We start from the raw sequence: 16,617 nt of genomic DNA on the forward strand, positions 1-16,617 counted from the left end.
TGCTATTAGCACTTTGTGTATCGTGCACTGGCGTCACTGATGACGTCACTGCAAGGCATCAAGCACAAATGTAGATTGGCATGCGTTGACGTCACGGGTGGCAAACGGTGCTGCTGCGTCCCAGGGAAACGCACCCTGCGTAAATTTCACTATGTATGAAGTGACAGTATAGTGATGTCAAATGGAGTCTACATGAGAAGAATACAATCACGAACAAACTAGGTTATGTGCATCTTGCCGTCTTGCGTGTTCTTTTTTTCTTTGCCTTTTCGAGCTTATTAAAGTCCGCTTTGAGTGAAAGGAGCTACTTTGCCGTTAGAATCCAGAAATCCACAGACTGCGACATATTACTAGCGTTAAAATACAAAGGACAAAGAGCAGAAACACACAGGACAGACGCTAGACTTCTAGCGTCTGTGGATCGAGAGCACCAACTAGCCCAACTTAATTCTTTAATCAGAACCCAGAAATCTATCAAAATAGGCTGATTAAGATACTACACTGATTTCCTTAATGCGCTCTGCCTACAAGGTTTATTGGCAGTGTAAGGAATATGTTTCTTCCCGTAAGCATCAGCCATACGTTCAAGAAGCATTAGAGGGAGAACGTCAGGACAAATAAAGATTGCAAAGATAGACATCGAAGGCAACAGTCATGAAGTGAACAATAAAAGCCGCAAAAATATTGTAAAACCGCATAACACAAGGCTGGCGTCGCTACACATGTCTGTTCTTTACACAGGGGCGCTTGTTTACCTGTTGGCTGATATGATGTCTCATGCATCAATGAGTGTAAAATTTGGCAAAGGTTTTCTGCCTTCTCGGTTGTTTACATGCTGGCTCGCGCTCTCTTGAGTTGTTCAAATATGTAAATTATCTGTCTAGAAATGCAACTCTAGCTTCGCAGCCAACCTTCCATAAGAAGCTAGCAATTGCAGACTGCAGTAACCCCCATTATATTTCCTCTGTGAGTCCAGTAAATCACATCGAAACTCAACAGTCGCTTAAGTGTTTCGTCGAATGGTTTATTCTAGTTCATCATGCTAACAAGCTGTCTAATTGTATTATGTCAGGAGATAAAAAAACAGAGCAAAAATTTGGCGTCTTTGTTTTGTGTCTGTCCCCCAAGCACTCCTTAATTTAGTGGCTGTATTTACGTGCTAATAAAAAGATTCTATAATATTCAGTGCCTCGGTTTCGAAGCCCTCGGGGTCTTTTTCTAGTGGGCCATCATGCGCACTGCGCTAGACGGTAGGTAATGCTGCAAGCGGCAACGTCGAGAGTGAATCATCACCAATTTCCAACTTTTCAAGTAATGGACTTAATGTTGGCAACACGGATGACAACATTATTTTTTATTTCCTCTTTCAATGTGCACGCCGAACGTTTTCACTCTGTTTCTCTTTTTTTAACTCAAGACCGTGAGCAATCGGCTTTCAAAGAGCAAAAAGTCTATGATTTTAGCGTGATGCTTACTTTGGGAGCCCTCTAATGTAGCAAGAGGTCAAGTACGTTGTACGAGCAAGCTTGCAATTTTTTTATGTTAGTCACTGACGAATAGCGCCGAATCATATCAGCACATCTACAATTTAAAGATGTAGGCAAACCTTCAACCGTTTTTTTTGTAATTTTACCTGGCTACCCAGTTGTCTCATATTGTATGAAGGCATTAACGGCCTAAATGCTCCTTCCTCTCTCCACAATATCAGGCGACTGGGTAGTGAAGTGGAGCTGCAATAAATGTTTTTTCTAGTACTCGTCTCGCGGAAAATATTGTCCCTGGTAGTGCATATGTTTAGAAGGCAGCTTCACTCAGTCTTTTCAAAACTTTTTTTCATGTGATGCCGGTTAGGCATCAGATCAATTCTTGATTCCACTCGTACCTAGGGACAAAATAAGCTCCGCAAATTATCCCAAGACATTAGAAAATATTCGGTAAAAAGAATTTTTTTTCAATGAGAGTAGACAGAAGTATGACTTAAACACAATTCTCGAAGTTTTTTTTTTCTCTATTTCTCTATTCCAGTGATATACACTCCTGCGCCAAGTAAAAACCGCCTGTCTTAAGGCAGAACAAATATTCGCCGTGCGTTCCTGCTGATCGCTGAGTTTTGTCTCGCCTAAGCGAAATCCGTTGCTTCCAGGTTGACACTCCCATGTTGGTCATCCACCACTGATTTCGTCGTGTTTACAGCGCTTCGTCAGTTTATCTAACAGGGAGCGCCAGACTCTCACATTATGAACATCTTACGCTCATTTTCAGTGTGATGAATGAAGGTTGATCACAAGAATAAGCCGAAAAAGACCAAGGCTTCGTTTTTCCTACATTTTATCCTCCGTACTCCGATTGCCATGCAGCGACCTTCTGGTCATTAAAGGTGGTGCTAACAAGTACGGCACTTCACCCCGTTAAAGTATTTTGTAAAGATGGCAACTGTGCGCCAAGGAGTGGAGACCAGGAACACTAGAGCCAATTTCATGAGATGAATTATTCACAGCTGCTTGTGAGGTAACTACAGACGTCTTCAAGGCGCCTCACAATGGTAGCTTAATGAGCGGCGCGAAGAAGCTTTGCAATGCAGCGAGTTGTTTTTACTAGCACAATCCTTAATTATCTTTCAGACAGATACTGCGCCATTTCCTTTCCCCAAAAACCAATTATTAATATTATTATTTCAGTCAGTATGAGGGCCTCTTTCGCATGTACTACTGATATTTGAACTGTACTGATTCCTAAACGTTTCTAACACCCCTCTCGTTACGACGCTTTTCACTACACATTACTTATACGGTTTTCGCCGTAAAAAATAACATGAACACATCCTCACATTAACTGAAAGATTTTGTGACATAGTAAGCAATTTATCGATTATCGTGCATGGTACAGATAATGTCAAGTCTATGATATCGTATTTTGTATCCCGGTGCTCCTCGGTGACACAGCACAAGGAGCTTTCTTTCACCTCCGTATCGCGTTCTGTAGAACAATCAAGCGAAAGGCATTGGATTACATAGTTCTCAAGGACCTGTTTAAAGTCATCGTTTAAGTGGCAAAGCAACAAAGAAAGGCAGGTAGATATGTAGCTTAATAGTTTAGAACGTTGGGCCAGTAGGTGTGGCGACATAATCAGGAAAACTTTGCGCAGAATAACACAAGACGGGAGGGAGAAACACGCACACACACACGAGCACTAACTTGCAACTGTATTTTCAGAAACGATGCACAGTAAAAAAAATTTACTGTGCCTATTTGCGTGCTCTTTTTTCCCACGCGTGATGCTCTGGATATTGTACGCTTGCGCCCTTTCTGCATCTTAAGGCGGTGTATCGTTTCTGAAACTACAGTAGCAAGTTCGGGCTCGCATGTGTGTGCGTGTTTCTCCCTCCCGTCCTGTGCTATTCTGCGCAGTTTTCCTTAATATGCAGGTATGATTGGGCCAGTCAAAGTGAAAAGCTACTTATTTTAGAAATAATTACTTTTGCGAGCAACGACGCAGAGTAAGCGTTCAAATGCAGCCAGTTATTCTGGCTGGTTTAAAACTATACCTCCTCGATTCAGACCACGTACTCACGGTAGTAAACTTCTGCACTTTCATCGAACAAATAAGCGCAATGAGTAAATCTGATTAAATAAAAAGCACTTTTTGCGTTTTATTTTTTCTTCTTGCCTCTCTTTTCTAAGATATTTGGGCCAAGCTGTTGTTCGAGTTCAGGCATTCATCGTTATAAGGGCTGTAGCTGCCTTCTTGGGCGCACAGAAGATCGAACAAGAAATAGCAGCAGAGAGGTGTAGACTTGTTTCTTAGGTAGTCTTCCTTCACCCAAAGCTCGCAGCCTGCAAGACAGTGCCGAAATACGAAACATGATTCACTTCTGACTGACGAGAGACTAAGGGAGGTTGGTAGGAAGTTCAGGCTCTATGAAATATTATTTTCCTCGCTCTAACTCCTCATGAATTCCAAATTTTTAAGCCGATATTATATCGGTTATTTTATTTGATTTAAGTATTAAAAACCTAATGGGATGATTAAAGAAAGTAATGGATCCGCCCATTAAGCCGTAATTGGCCTGAACGAGGTTTATTCGACGTATGTCTTACAGAAAGCTTTATCTCTCATAATTGCTGCAAACGGAGCCGTCAGTATTTACTCTTAAATTTTAGACTTTTTAATCACTCTTCAAATAAATATATTTCCAACATCAATTTAGGCGTGTAAACCTGCAACTCACTTGCAACGCTGTAGCAATAGGGAATGCCCTGCTACTCCAGTATATTTATGGTACAGCGGGCCCGTCTTTACGTGCTTCTATTGCGCATGCCGTGTGTATGGGTCCTTCTTTGTGTCGCTTTCTCAACGCATTTTCCTATGAATTTACAACTGCAAACTTGCTTTATCATTATATTCTTAACCAGAAGATTCCTGGACGTGTGCTCCTAAATATATGCCCTTGCGTGAAATGATTCGGGGTTAATTGTAAACACTGTTTTAGCTGAACACAGCGTATTATTGCATATACTATAAGTCTTTATTTTGCATCGTTCTCAAAATGTTGTCTTGTGGCCGTCGTTTCTTGCCTCCTACTTTCACTGATACATCTAAGTTCTTCCTATGTTGCATTTTTTGAAGGCCATCTACAGATCAGCGAACTCAGCAGGTCATATATAAAAGTATATTTTTATGCATGGATTTTAGAAGCCTGAGCTATTCCCACACGAGCTATGAAGGTTACTTTGTTTTTGGTACACTCTTCAATTGACAGCCTCTTGAGTTTTCAGCAATAAACTCCTGATTATTTTTGGATGTAAACCTGTAATAATCAAAAAGGCTGTCTTTAAAACCATCGTTAAATAAGTGGGCGAGTTTGTGTGTAGTTTACTGAGGGTGAGACCTGCTAGTAAATTTTCTAAACCAGAACAACTGCTTTTTGCATGAAGCAAAAAATACTATTGTTGGCAGTAGCAGTAACCAAGGTGCCGTACATCATACCCAGGTAATATGACTGTGTTTTCATTCGGGGGATTGATTTTTACCTTGTACATGTACGAAGATTTACATTCATCTCAGAACGTACAGAAATTTCGTGGCAGTCTACTATTTATTTTTCGCCTGCTCTGTGAGCTCCCTAGCTGTGTTTGAATGTACTTTATGCCGGTAGCTCGGAATCGATATGACAAGCCATCTAACTTTGGAAGATCACATCGCGAAACTGCTTGTGCGTCCTGCTCACTTGGCATCATCAGTAGATAACTTGATATCTCCTCTACATCGATTAGAAAATTACGCTTTGAAATTTACATATAAGCTTAACTTGAATATGCATGATCACTATGAAACCCTCACCGAGGCTATAAAATTCCCACCCTGGCAGCCAACCAGAACCGGAGAAATCTTATTACGCCACGTTGTAAATCTGAGATCAGCATGGAGTCATATGTCGACCTTGATCCCCCAGTGCTCCATCAATTTTAGTTCCTCTTGCAAAAATTGTACTTTACCGTTTCACCACTTTGTAAAGGCTTTTCCGTGCTCCATCACAATCATGCCACCGCATTTTGACCTCTATGAAGATAAATAATTTGCCCGGCTAATAAATGCCTTCTAAAAATGTTTGCTTTTTGTGCCATGAAGAATGAAATCTTTACCCCAGCCAAGTTTTCACTGGAACTATTTGATCCAGACACAACTAGGTAGCCAGTAACCCGCCATTTCAGCCAATAAAATCAATTTTAGCAGCGCTTTTTCCTCAATTATTCTCTTGAGCAATGCGATCAGCCAGCTCCCTTAATTCATCATCTTGAGTCTGCATTGCGATGTGTTTTTCTCATAATTTGTTTTTAGTTGAATATTTTAATTCCTTACCCGTTATTAGTTTTTTCAGTGACCTCTTAGTCTGTATATATTTTGCCTTTGCATTCTTTTAATCACTGCTGAACACCCTTGCCCACCCGCTTCCCGCTCATGACGGAAGCAAACAGGTACCAAACTAAGCAGCATAGGGGATTTTTTTTTAAATTTGTAGTGTTTATCAATGGCAGCATAATAAAATCATTACTTTTAAATATAATTGACTTGAAAGCAGAAGAAAATATTATAGGCGCTTTGCGTAGTTAGGGCAAATGAGAATTAGGTCCGCTAGCAGTTCGGTTTTCACTTTGGTTCCGGCGTTCAGATCTGGTGTTAACGACTGGCAGTTGTTCGGATTGCGATAATAAGTTAATGTCTATGTATGCGGAACTGGTCATTCTCCAGAGTCATAGATCCCTGGGAGTCTTCTTACTACTCCCGGAGCAGTGGTGCAGCTGTGAAGCGATGCGTCACTGCCCTTCTTTGACAGGCGCTGCAGTTGGTGGAACTTGGGTTGCGATCCAAGTTGCTTTTCCAAAGCAGCCTCTCACGATTAATTGAGCTGCCACCTGACACGATGAGCAGGCTTCAGACGAAACGATAAACAGACAATCAAGCAGACGAGAACACAAGGCTAAATCCGGATAATCGCCACTAAAGCGCTAGCTCACAAAAGCAACCATGCTCACCGGATACCATCAGTTGCATGTGGTTGTTTTTTTTCTGATTTCTAATCAATTATCTCATAAACTAATCGCGTTATTATTGTCCCATTGATAAACACGACCCATTAACTGTTGGCTTCCGTCGTATGTCATAACGAGTCCTAGTCTGCTCCCGTCTTATTCAGGTAATGGTCCTAGCGGTAGCTTTAGGGGAAAAGTAAGATCATGTGGTGAATTTTCATTACGACTCACTCAGAATCCAAGTGTTATGTGCGCACTTGTTCACTTACCTTTACCATTATTTTGGTATGGAATACTCAAGAGGTTGCAAGCATTTCCATCGGTGAATATCACTGTGTCGTTCAGCAGAGAGCAGTCTGGAGGAACAAAATAAAAAAATATTTACAGACGAGCAAATCGACCGATGCGGAGGAAATGAGATAGCATGCTTCTCTCATTCGCCAACTATTCCCATCCTGATTCTCACAACGCTCACTTGGGATAGTTGGTACAGATGAATTCTTATAAATCAACACTAACTACGACGAACAAGAGGGGACGTGACGAGCGCTGACTCTCAATGAAATTTTAAAATAGCTGTACAAGGTGCTTTAAAAGTAAGAATGTAAAGTGCGTCACATGTTACACTAAACGCATTGAAACAGCACACAGAGATGCACGCGACGCGCAAAGAATATCTTTGAGCATCTTGTTCATCGCAGTGTTAGTGGCGATGGGCTTAAAAGCGCACTTAGGCAGAATGAACGACGTGCTCTGTTACAATGCCGCAGCATTAGTGCTTACGCCATAGAACGCTCACTTAAGAGAACAATCGCGGCTAGCTTGCTTTGGTGTCTTGTAAATACCGACGGCCTGGGACCCATATCTACAACAAAAATTCCAGCTTGCTCTGTTGCGATATTGCTGTGTTGGTGATGACGCCCTGCAACACACTCGGCTCACGGCCAAGTTGGTTTTCACGAAAGAAAACAACTATTTGATGCTCTCGTTCGCAAGACGTGGCTTCTTTGGTACAGGCCCACATTAGTATACCTTGAACTTAAATGTATTCCAGAAGTTTCAAAGATGAAAATCCAAGGCACTGAGAGTGCCTTCGTTTTAACAAGCGCAATTTCAACAGCAGCAAAATGAGTTCAGTGTTAAGCGGAAATAACCCGATTATACTTACTATGCAGCATGTACTGGATGGCATTCGGTTTTGTATAGTTGTAGGTCGTAGAAACTGTGGTGTTCAACTCCAATTTAAGCCTGAAAAATGTGTGTTGCCGAGGAAACAGGAAGCAAACGTGAGGTTACTGTACGGAGTCAGGGAAAAAATAATGTTTCATTTGATATTCGCGATATCGCACTACTTTTCCACAAAATCATGGCACCATCGCTCAGGCACCTTAACTTGAGTATCAGATGCGGACAGTTTAAAACATTGCCAAGGTGCAATCTAACATTCAGGTCCCTATAAAGATGAGCAGAGTTAAAGCATTTATTGGAAAAATAAAACAAGGCAGCAATGTAACAACATAAAAGCCGTAAAAAATTACCAGCTTCTATGTTGGTTGATCAAATCGCTTAATTAGCGTATTGCTGGCGTAAACGTTTTAAATATTCCAAATTTCCTTTATTCCCCTTGCATAATCTCTTCCTTCCTGGCATGGTCCAGGTGTACATCCCTAGCTGGACAGCTACCGCGGCTTCTTCCTGATAACCATATTTGTAGCCACTACGCTTAAGAACAATCAACAGGCTTCCGTTGAGTCAACACACCCGTTCCTGTAGTTATGCTATGAATAAAGTGCTAAGCGTTACCAGTTCGGAGAGAACATACTGTTGTCTTCTATGGTGTGCATTACTAACCACCAACCAGCTGGAAGCTCTTTTGCGGGAAAGGTTACGAGCTCGATCTTCCTTTTCTGTACTGGCGGAATTTTTGCGGGTTCCTATCTTCTGCATATGCGCAGCTTTCGAAAGGCGGTTGGGCGCGTTTTCCAGTGTTAGGTGATGGCGCGTCCTACAGAATGACGATGAAGCTTGCACGGAGCAGAAGCACGGGCTGCGCGGACCAGAGGAAACGATTCTTATTCCCTTTTTTGAAGTCGTTTCAGATCCAGCTAGGCAAGAGATTATTCTCCCCCCCCCCCCCCCTCGAGTGCGACAATAACTGAGATGTTTTGTTCCCGGTAAACATATGCATTTTCATTAGTGTTTTTACGTTAATGGGAAAACCTGAGAGACGGCCGAGAGTGCCGTTTCATACGGTGTCCGTTAAATAAGGAACTCATGGGGTACTTTATAACTGACCGAAATTTTATTGAAAGAAATTGCTTTTACTTTGACTCGACTTAAATGCGGCCCAAGGTTAACTAGAGAGATATGGCAGAGGCCTTATTTCTGCAGTTGATGTTGTAAGACTGATGATGATTACGTTGTTGATGATTGTGAAATGCGGCAGCTGCTCCGAAATTGGCGTAGGCAACTCCGGCTCAGCAGAGCAGATATAAAATTTCTGCGGTTCTTGTCAAAAACAACAGCAAACTCTTGGTTATTAATTAAAGAAACGGTGGCGCATCGAAATCAGTCCTGCAGCAAGCGGGCTTCCGCTTCGTATTGCTAATGTCAGCGACAGTTAATACTGGCTCTGCACACTGCAGAAGTCTTAAAACTGCAAACACTTCTCGGAGATCCCCGGTAAATCAGTGCGGTACCTCAAGCTCGTCTGAAGGAATAGGCGCGTCCATCAGGAGAATTTACACAGCTAGGCTACATGCACGGTTGCGCATGCGCCCTTTCAATGTATCGCCTTCCAGCAGCGAGCGTGTAACTGTGAGTCTAAACACTGAATCTCTTCGCCTTCGAGTAGACGATCAGGTACGCGCGTGGCATGCTTACATGCAGGGGTGCAGAAGCCCTCTCTCTCACTGTGCAACTGTCATCCTCGTCTAGCTCTTAGACGCAATAAGCGGCCGCGTGCTATGCGACGTAAGCGCAAGTGAGGAATCTCCACGTGGTCGGAAATATTGCGGAGCCCAACTCTACGGCACTCTATTCCGTCCTGTCTTCCTTCTTCGTTCATACCTTCACGTTGCGAATAAGATATCCATCGATAAGTGAGGCAGTTATTCCGCTATTTTGCTCGATTGCGCAGATAGATGAGAAGGCCGGAACGAGAAAAACCTCTGGACGTCGCACATGTGAAGCGTTAAATTGAAATGTTGAATTAAAAAGCGCCACGTCCAGTTGCTCTCTCGCTTCGTCCTTGTCACCACTCAGCGCATTCGAGCACCAGATAAATGCTCTACAAACTCGCCTGATTTGGCACGTTACTAAAATTTTTCTGCTTTTACTTTCCTGCGAACGAATGTTTCACTCCTCACCCTTTTTCATCCTTTTTATGACAATTCCGACAACGCATCCTCGCTAATTAAGGCAATCACAATGCTTGTTGTAAAATTTGTAACTTTTTGCTACAGCAGATGACACTGGTAGTACCCACCGCAAAGGCTGCATTCTTTGAATTCGCACATCAGCCTTTAGGGACCTTGAGGCCCATGTACTGTGCGATATCAGTGCACGTTATAGAAACTCAGGTGATCGAAATTTTCGGAGTCCTTCACTGCAGCAGCCCTTATAGCCTGAGTTGCTTCCGGACGTTAAACCCCCATAAACCAAACGAAAACTTTAGTGACTATCACAGCGGTCACTTTCCGAGTGTAGCATTCCCAATGTACTTCGGCGGAGCATTAGAAAGCTTAGAAAGTTGACCTTTGGCCGCACCTATTGCATACCGCAAAATTGCAATAATTTTCCTGTCGAGCTAGGCTCTTCTCGCTCCAGTAAGGTCAAATTGCCTTTTCTTGAATACTGCTTTTCTGTATACATACTTAACTACGCTACGTAACATCTCGTTCACATACTACCGCACGTGAATTCACGCAGATGGGACCTGAATATTTAAGGAGCACTTAGAGGTTTGTTTCAACACCATGTGTTGAAAAAACTTGTCGGCTCTTGCGTTCTTAAAACCTACAACCGTGGGCGGTTGTGACTGAAACAACAACCTTCCAGGACAGTGGTGCATCGCTGCGCCACTGCGCCAGGATTGGTATGAGGATTACCAATCCCAGAATCTACGCATATAAAGTTGAGAATGGCATATATGCGTATTAACCCATTAACGTAATCGCGTAATACTCTTAAGGCAGAGCTACAATGAAATCATCAGCAACAAAAATGGTAACGCACGCAGATAATTCTCTAAGGATCGCCTTAATATCATTGTCGTGAAGACGATCCTGACACTTACGTTTCGTTTCCACTGGACGCGTTTCTGTACATGAATTCCGACTTCCTCCATTCGCCACTTCTGTTTGAGAAACGAACACTCACACATGTGAAGTTGCTGCCCCATAAGTAGTCTGCACTGCTGAACGTTGAGTTCACAAGGTAATAAACTTCACTACTACTATGGTTTAAAATCTGAAATGCAAGACGAATGCCTGATTAAGGTACAGATCAGACGCTTTTGTGTTACTGCCAACAAAGTTCTAACAATAGTCGTGGCCTTTCGAAACTGTCAGTCTTTCCTTCTCGTTTGCAGGCAGTCGACGAGAACAGCTCTAGACGTCTGTATTGGCCTTCTTCCTGTAGGGGCTACGAAGAAATCAAATATCTGGCATATCACAGGCACGGGCTATCGAAAATACTTCGATCGAGATTCCAGTAACAGGGCATACCCTGTCTGCTTTTGTCTCGGACATGTGTGGCTTTTCGATTGCCTTTGGGGGCAGTATGTCCGTTGCGCTTCGTCCTTACGACTTGATAATGATGACCGCATTAACCAGAGTACTATTTCTGTTTTTGCTAAGCATCACTTCCACGTCAGTCCACAAGGTAGTGAATAAGGCAGAAACGTATGTACGACAGCAGGGTTTGCGACCGGTTTTGTTTAGCGGGTACCGCTTTGTTTTGATCACGCGGCAGATAGTAACTGCGTTGCTTTCCTGGCCACGTTATACAGAGCAGAAGAATCTACTGGACTGGCGACAAATTTTGCCCTTTGCTGCGGACAAAAATAGTTGTATCAACCCACACTCTTCATGAGGTCATTTTACATTCTGTGAATGGAGCTACGGTACTGTTTCTGTATTGCCGTGACTGTAGTCTGGTACAGTGATTGTTAGATTTGTCCCGGAGTTTATTTGCTGCGATACATACCAGGTGTTTCAGGGATTCCCGACACTCTTTTTCAAAAATAAGATATGAGGTAAAACAAGGCTTTCTGCAGCATTGCAATACCAGTGTTGGCCTATGTTAAAAACAGCCGCATCATGCTAACTATTGTAGGATATAACTTAAAAAGCAGCCGTTGTAACACAGTCCTGCACGCTTGCGAGACGGCACAAAGCGATGTAAAGCTGCCGCGGTGGCCGAGTGGTTATGGCGCACGGCTGCTGGCCCGAAACACGCGTGTTCGATCCCGGCCGCGGCGGTCGAATTTCGATGATGGCGAAATTCTAGAGGCCTGTGTACTGTACAATGTCACTGCAATTTAAACAACCCTAGGTGGTCGAAATTTCTGAAGCCCTTCACAACAGCGTCCTTCATAGTCTGAGTCGATTTGGGACGTTAAACCCCCATAAAACCAAAAACCGAAAACAAAGCGATGTAAATCAAACCGCGACACTCCATGTCGCACGTAGAATGTGACATTCTCTGTCCCGCCCGAGCTGGAGCAGCGAAGTTTCGTAGACCTGGAAGAACCGCAGGGCGGGCAGGGCCTTAATTGGCGCGTGGCTCGCTCGTCATGGACTGTCGCGATTTGATTTACGACGCTTTGCGCCCTACCGCAAGCGCGCGGTTTTCTAATGGCATGAGAAGTGGCCCAGACTAGCTGAGCTACAGCGGCGAGGGTAATCGCGTTTTTGAAATGCTAAGAGCTGATACAGCCATCACTAAAAGTCGGCTACAAATCTCTAAATGAAAGTGTGCGCCTATCGCTAATAATATAAAAGTCAACTATCACAATTTAGTTTACTAGTTCACATTATTTCCCTTTATGATAACGCCCGCCAACAAGGTATTACTATGCCACATAAACTTCTGTTTACCTCAAGAACTGTATTTTTAAAGAGTAGCGACGGGTTTCTCTAAAACATTTGGCATGTACTAGTGGACCGAGAATCCCATTATTGCGGCAAAGACATCACCTCAAAAACGCCACAGAAAATCGGAAGTATTGTAAAATTAACATCTCAGAACTACATCACATACGTCAAGCTTGGATTATTAAAACAAACTGTTTTCTTCAAAGCTGCGCTGCATATAAAATAAATATTAATAAAGTAAAATAAAAGGAATAAATAAATATCACTACTGTCAAACCCAGTAGTCACATCTAATCTACAGTCTGCATCTACTGCCATTGAATACAGGCGCTTGCATTGCATGGGCAGAACTGTAACTAATCATCACCTGCGGTGAACATTACCACTACAACTGAATGTGTCCCATTCATGATTTCATTTAACGTATTAAACATGCAAATTGCGAAGACTCCCTGTACACCTTGACAGCGTTCCTGTGCTTGCAATCCGTATTTCACTTCGAACAACATCTAACGATATTGCCATCTCCCAACGTCGGGGTGTCTTTGTGCTATAATCGAAGGGTTCCTGTATTTGAAGCTTACATTCCCTGCTAGACGTCTATTCAAATATGTAGTGGGCCGCCGCGGGGACCCAGTGGTTATGGCGCTCAGCTGATGACCCGAAAGACGCGTTTTCGATCCCGGCCGCGGTGGTCGCATTTCGATGGAGGTGAATTTCTAGAGGCCCGTGTGCTGTGCGATGTCAGTGCACGTCGAAGAACCCCAGTTGGTCGAAATTTCCGGAGCTATTCACTACGGCGTCCCTCATAGCCTAAGTTGCTTTGGGAAGTTTAATTCCAAGACACCACGAAACCGTCTAATGTTTTTGCTGTCCTCACAGCGACCAGTAAAATGTCCCGTTTCCCGATATCGCAGCGTTAAAGGAGGTCAAATAGTGAAAGGAGAAGAATGAAAACAAATGCATGAGATGTGGAGAGAGAGTAGCGAAGGCTTGAAGGTTTGGTCCCTTTCAAAGTACCAGAAGACTGTGAGCGGGAGCCTTTTCGTCTTTATATTTTGAGAGCGTCGTGCCCTCCGGCCCGATTCTTTATGTGATGACGTAACGTGCTAGAAGATATAAAGCACTTGATAGATACAAAACTTTCATGAGGTGCACCCATTCCTCAGCCACCATGTTCATAGTGTAAGCTGCTGGAATCGAAGTTTACCCCCAGACGCAAAGTAGTGAACGGAATCGCCGAACCAAACGATACCAAACTGTACGTGTAGCCGCTGTCACAATCTATTAGTAGAGTGCGAAAGCAACATTTCTGTACAGTTGTATATCGATATTTCAAAAAAAAAAACCATAGGGCCAATCATGCAGGAATACGTACCGTTGAAGCGGACTCTAAAACGGATATCACAGGGTGTTGGCGTCAGGTGTGTTCATTCCTGCAGTTATTCAATTACTTCGTGAGCCATCAAAAACTACAAGCTAGGTGAAGCGGCTGTCATTTTCAAGCAACGCCACAAGAAGCTCCAGAACAGCAGCCATAAAGCGCGATTGGGATCTCCCGCTCGCTGCCTTCGCCTGCAGTTACACCCCAGCTGAGGCCATGAAATCTGCAATTGATTTCAGGCACAGTGACCACAGCTAGATTACGCAAAGGTTGCAACATGTTGTTTTTCGGTTACACACCTACAGCGATTAAGCGGCTACCTCAAATGTCGCAACCCGACCCGAATCGCGGTATCTAGCTGCGTGAATCCTGCTTTGGGAAACGTGATTCAAAACGGAGCAAAAAAAGCATAGCTTTATTTGTCGTCCGGAGCCAAGATACCAAATTCACAAACCAAGGAGACCACAATCTCTTAATAGCCGTGAAAATGCTGTTTTCTGAAAAGCCGTAATGTGGCCACCTGTTACAGTGGAGGTGTCGTAATATTGTTTACTGCTGCAATAGATGTACTATACTTACTTTAATTCTACACCCAACTACTGTTCGTGCTAGCACTACTGTTTCTGGTTTCGCTGCTATATATAACACTTATTCTAAACTGAATTGCTGGCACTTCCACTGCTATTGCATCTAATTCAGATACTAATACCACTGCAAATACTAAAATGCCACGAGTCGTGAGAAGCTTGCTCAAGGCTTTTCCATCAGAACTTAGGTGTTAGCTAGAAACATAGACTTTCTTACTTTACCTTAGAGGGATAGCTGGCGGCGTGTATGGGGAGTTTCTGATTGTTGCGTCGCAGCACATTTCTCGTGACGACAAACCTCGACGGTATAAATGGCATATGTTAATGCGCAGAGGCCATGCTCTTTGAGACTCTTTTAACAGTGTTTCTAAAAGGTAGGCACATTCTTGAACTCTCATGCCCATTCTTCCCGCCTTCTTTACAGGAAGTTTTAAAGAAAAATTTAGAATTGTTGATGAAATGGTTCTTTCTGATTTAAGCGTGTTGGACAGTAACGATAGAAAGATGGAATGATATTGTCTCGAGCGACTCCTTTAAAGGAGAGCGTGTTCATTTGAAGTAGTGCAGCTTGCGGGCGCGCTTACTTTATGAATGGGTACCTTTCCTCACTATTCCTGTTAGCCTTAATTATTGCTGAATTCCTGTATTGCCGATATAATGTAAGGATGATAACACAAGTTTATAGCCACACATTACTGTCACGTAGTGGTGATGGCGGGCCACGCAGTGAGAAAGACAGCGAAAAGTTCTAAAAGAAACTGTTCATTGGGCAGACATGCGCGCCCACAATGAAATGAATGACTCGGTGGCGGCGAAAGCAACGAGCGTGCTCGTTGGTCGTCAAACGAATGCCCGCCGCTCTCGGCCACGCTCAGTTGAAAGCTGATAAAACTTTCGAGACACGGTGTTGAAAGCTACCACAACATTCTAGAAGAAATTAGAATCGGCTTCGCCTGGATGCGATTAATCATGATAAATCTGGTCGCGTCTTGCATCACAAACAAAGCGATAAGTCCACGTGCCGACAGCTTTTGAAGAATGAATAAACAAACAGTACAAAGATTCCGGCAATACTTCATTAGTGTAAAAAAATGCTGTAAGGCGCCATATCAGTGTTCCAACTTTCTAGTTTGCACCGTCTTGGGATTTGTGAATTTTTTTCCGAATGCAATGTATTTCTAGGTTCGGACTACCATCTACTCCTTAGTCTCTATAATACACTTTTGCTTACTCGAAGAGTGCCTACATGTGTCCTTAGTGACGGTAGTATACAAACTAAATTCTACCTATTAACCTCAACTACATCCCACCCGTATAACGTAAAAAGTAGTCGTTTACCTTCCAAGGGTCCTGATACTTGCCAAGCCGTGTTTCGTTAGCCCATATTGGAGGCGAATCCTCCGTAGAGGCGCGGCAAAGCAGACTTTCCAAGAGAACAAATGTGAGTAAGAAGATCATTCCCATTTGCTTCTTCATCGTCTATTTCAAAGAAGAGCAATTTTTACGCGTCCATGACGTTCTTATGCCAAAGACCAGCACGTTCTGCAATCAATCAATTTCACTCTAACAGAATATTTATGTAGCAATGCTGGACCAGGAAAGCGAAATGTCAGAAAACATGAAAAAATTATACTGGTCACGAAAAGATGTACTAAAAATCCTTACGACTTAAACAAGTAGCTAATGCTGCTTCGTAAATACATTGCTGCTGAAAATTGAAGGGCAGCGTTGCTTTTGCTTGCCGAATAGTCGAAATTAATCGCTGTTTTTGACCTAAAACTTCTTATTCCTAATTTTTACCTAGATATCAATTTAACTTTTTGAGTGGCGGATTATGCTCTCTTGCTCTCTCTTAACGTCAAACCTATCAGTTTAATTTCTATAGCTCGCTAAGTAATCCTGAATTTAATTTTAACTTTTTTACTCAATGCAGCATGTAAGAATAGCTGCGAGTTTTACATATGAATTTGATGAAAATCAGCGCTTTGTCCGGCCATCTGTCTTCGTTCTTCATGTT

The 16,617-nt window shown here is 42.9% G+C and overlaps 1 protein-coding gene across 1 annotated transcript; it reads right to left on the reverse strand.

Annotated features, from left to right (window-relative positions):
• Positions 1-3,620: 3,620 nt before the first annotated feature.
• Positions 3,621-16,125, reverse strand: LOC144105461 (male-specific histamine-binding salivary protein-like). Its single transcript, XM_077638584.1, has 5 exons — positions 15,939-16,125; positions 10,829-11,001; positions 7,700-7,779; positions 6,801-6,887; positions 3,621-3,834 (listed from the first exon to the last, which is right to left on the reverse strand). The coding sequence occupies exons 1-5, from the start codon at positions 16,074-16,076 to the stop codon at positions 3,677-3,679; spliced, it is 636 nt and encodes a 211-aa protein (XP_077494710.1). The 5' UTR covers positions 16,077-16,125; the 3' UTR covers positions 3,621-3,676.
• Positions 16,126-16,617: the final 492 nt, after the last annotated feature.

The sequence above is a fragment of the Amblyomma americanum genome, chromosome 9 (genome assembly GCF_052857255.1).
Source record: "Amblyomma americanum isolate KBUSLIRL-KWMA chromosome 9, ASM5285725v1, whole genome shotgun sequence".
NCBI classification, from domain to species: domain Eukaryota; kingdom Metazoa; phylum Arthropoda; class Arachnida; order Ixodida; family Ixodidae; genus Amblyomma; species Amblyomma americanum.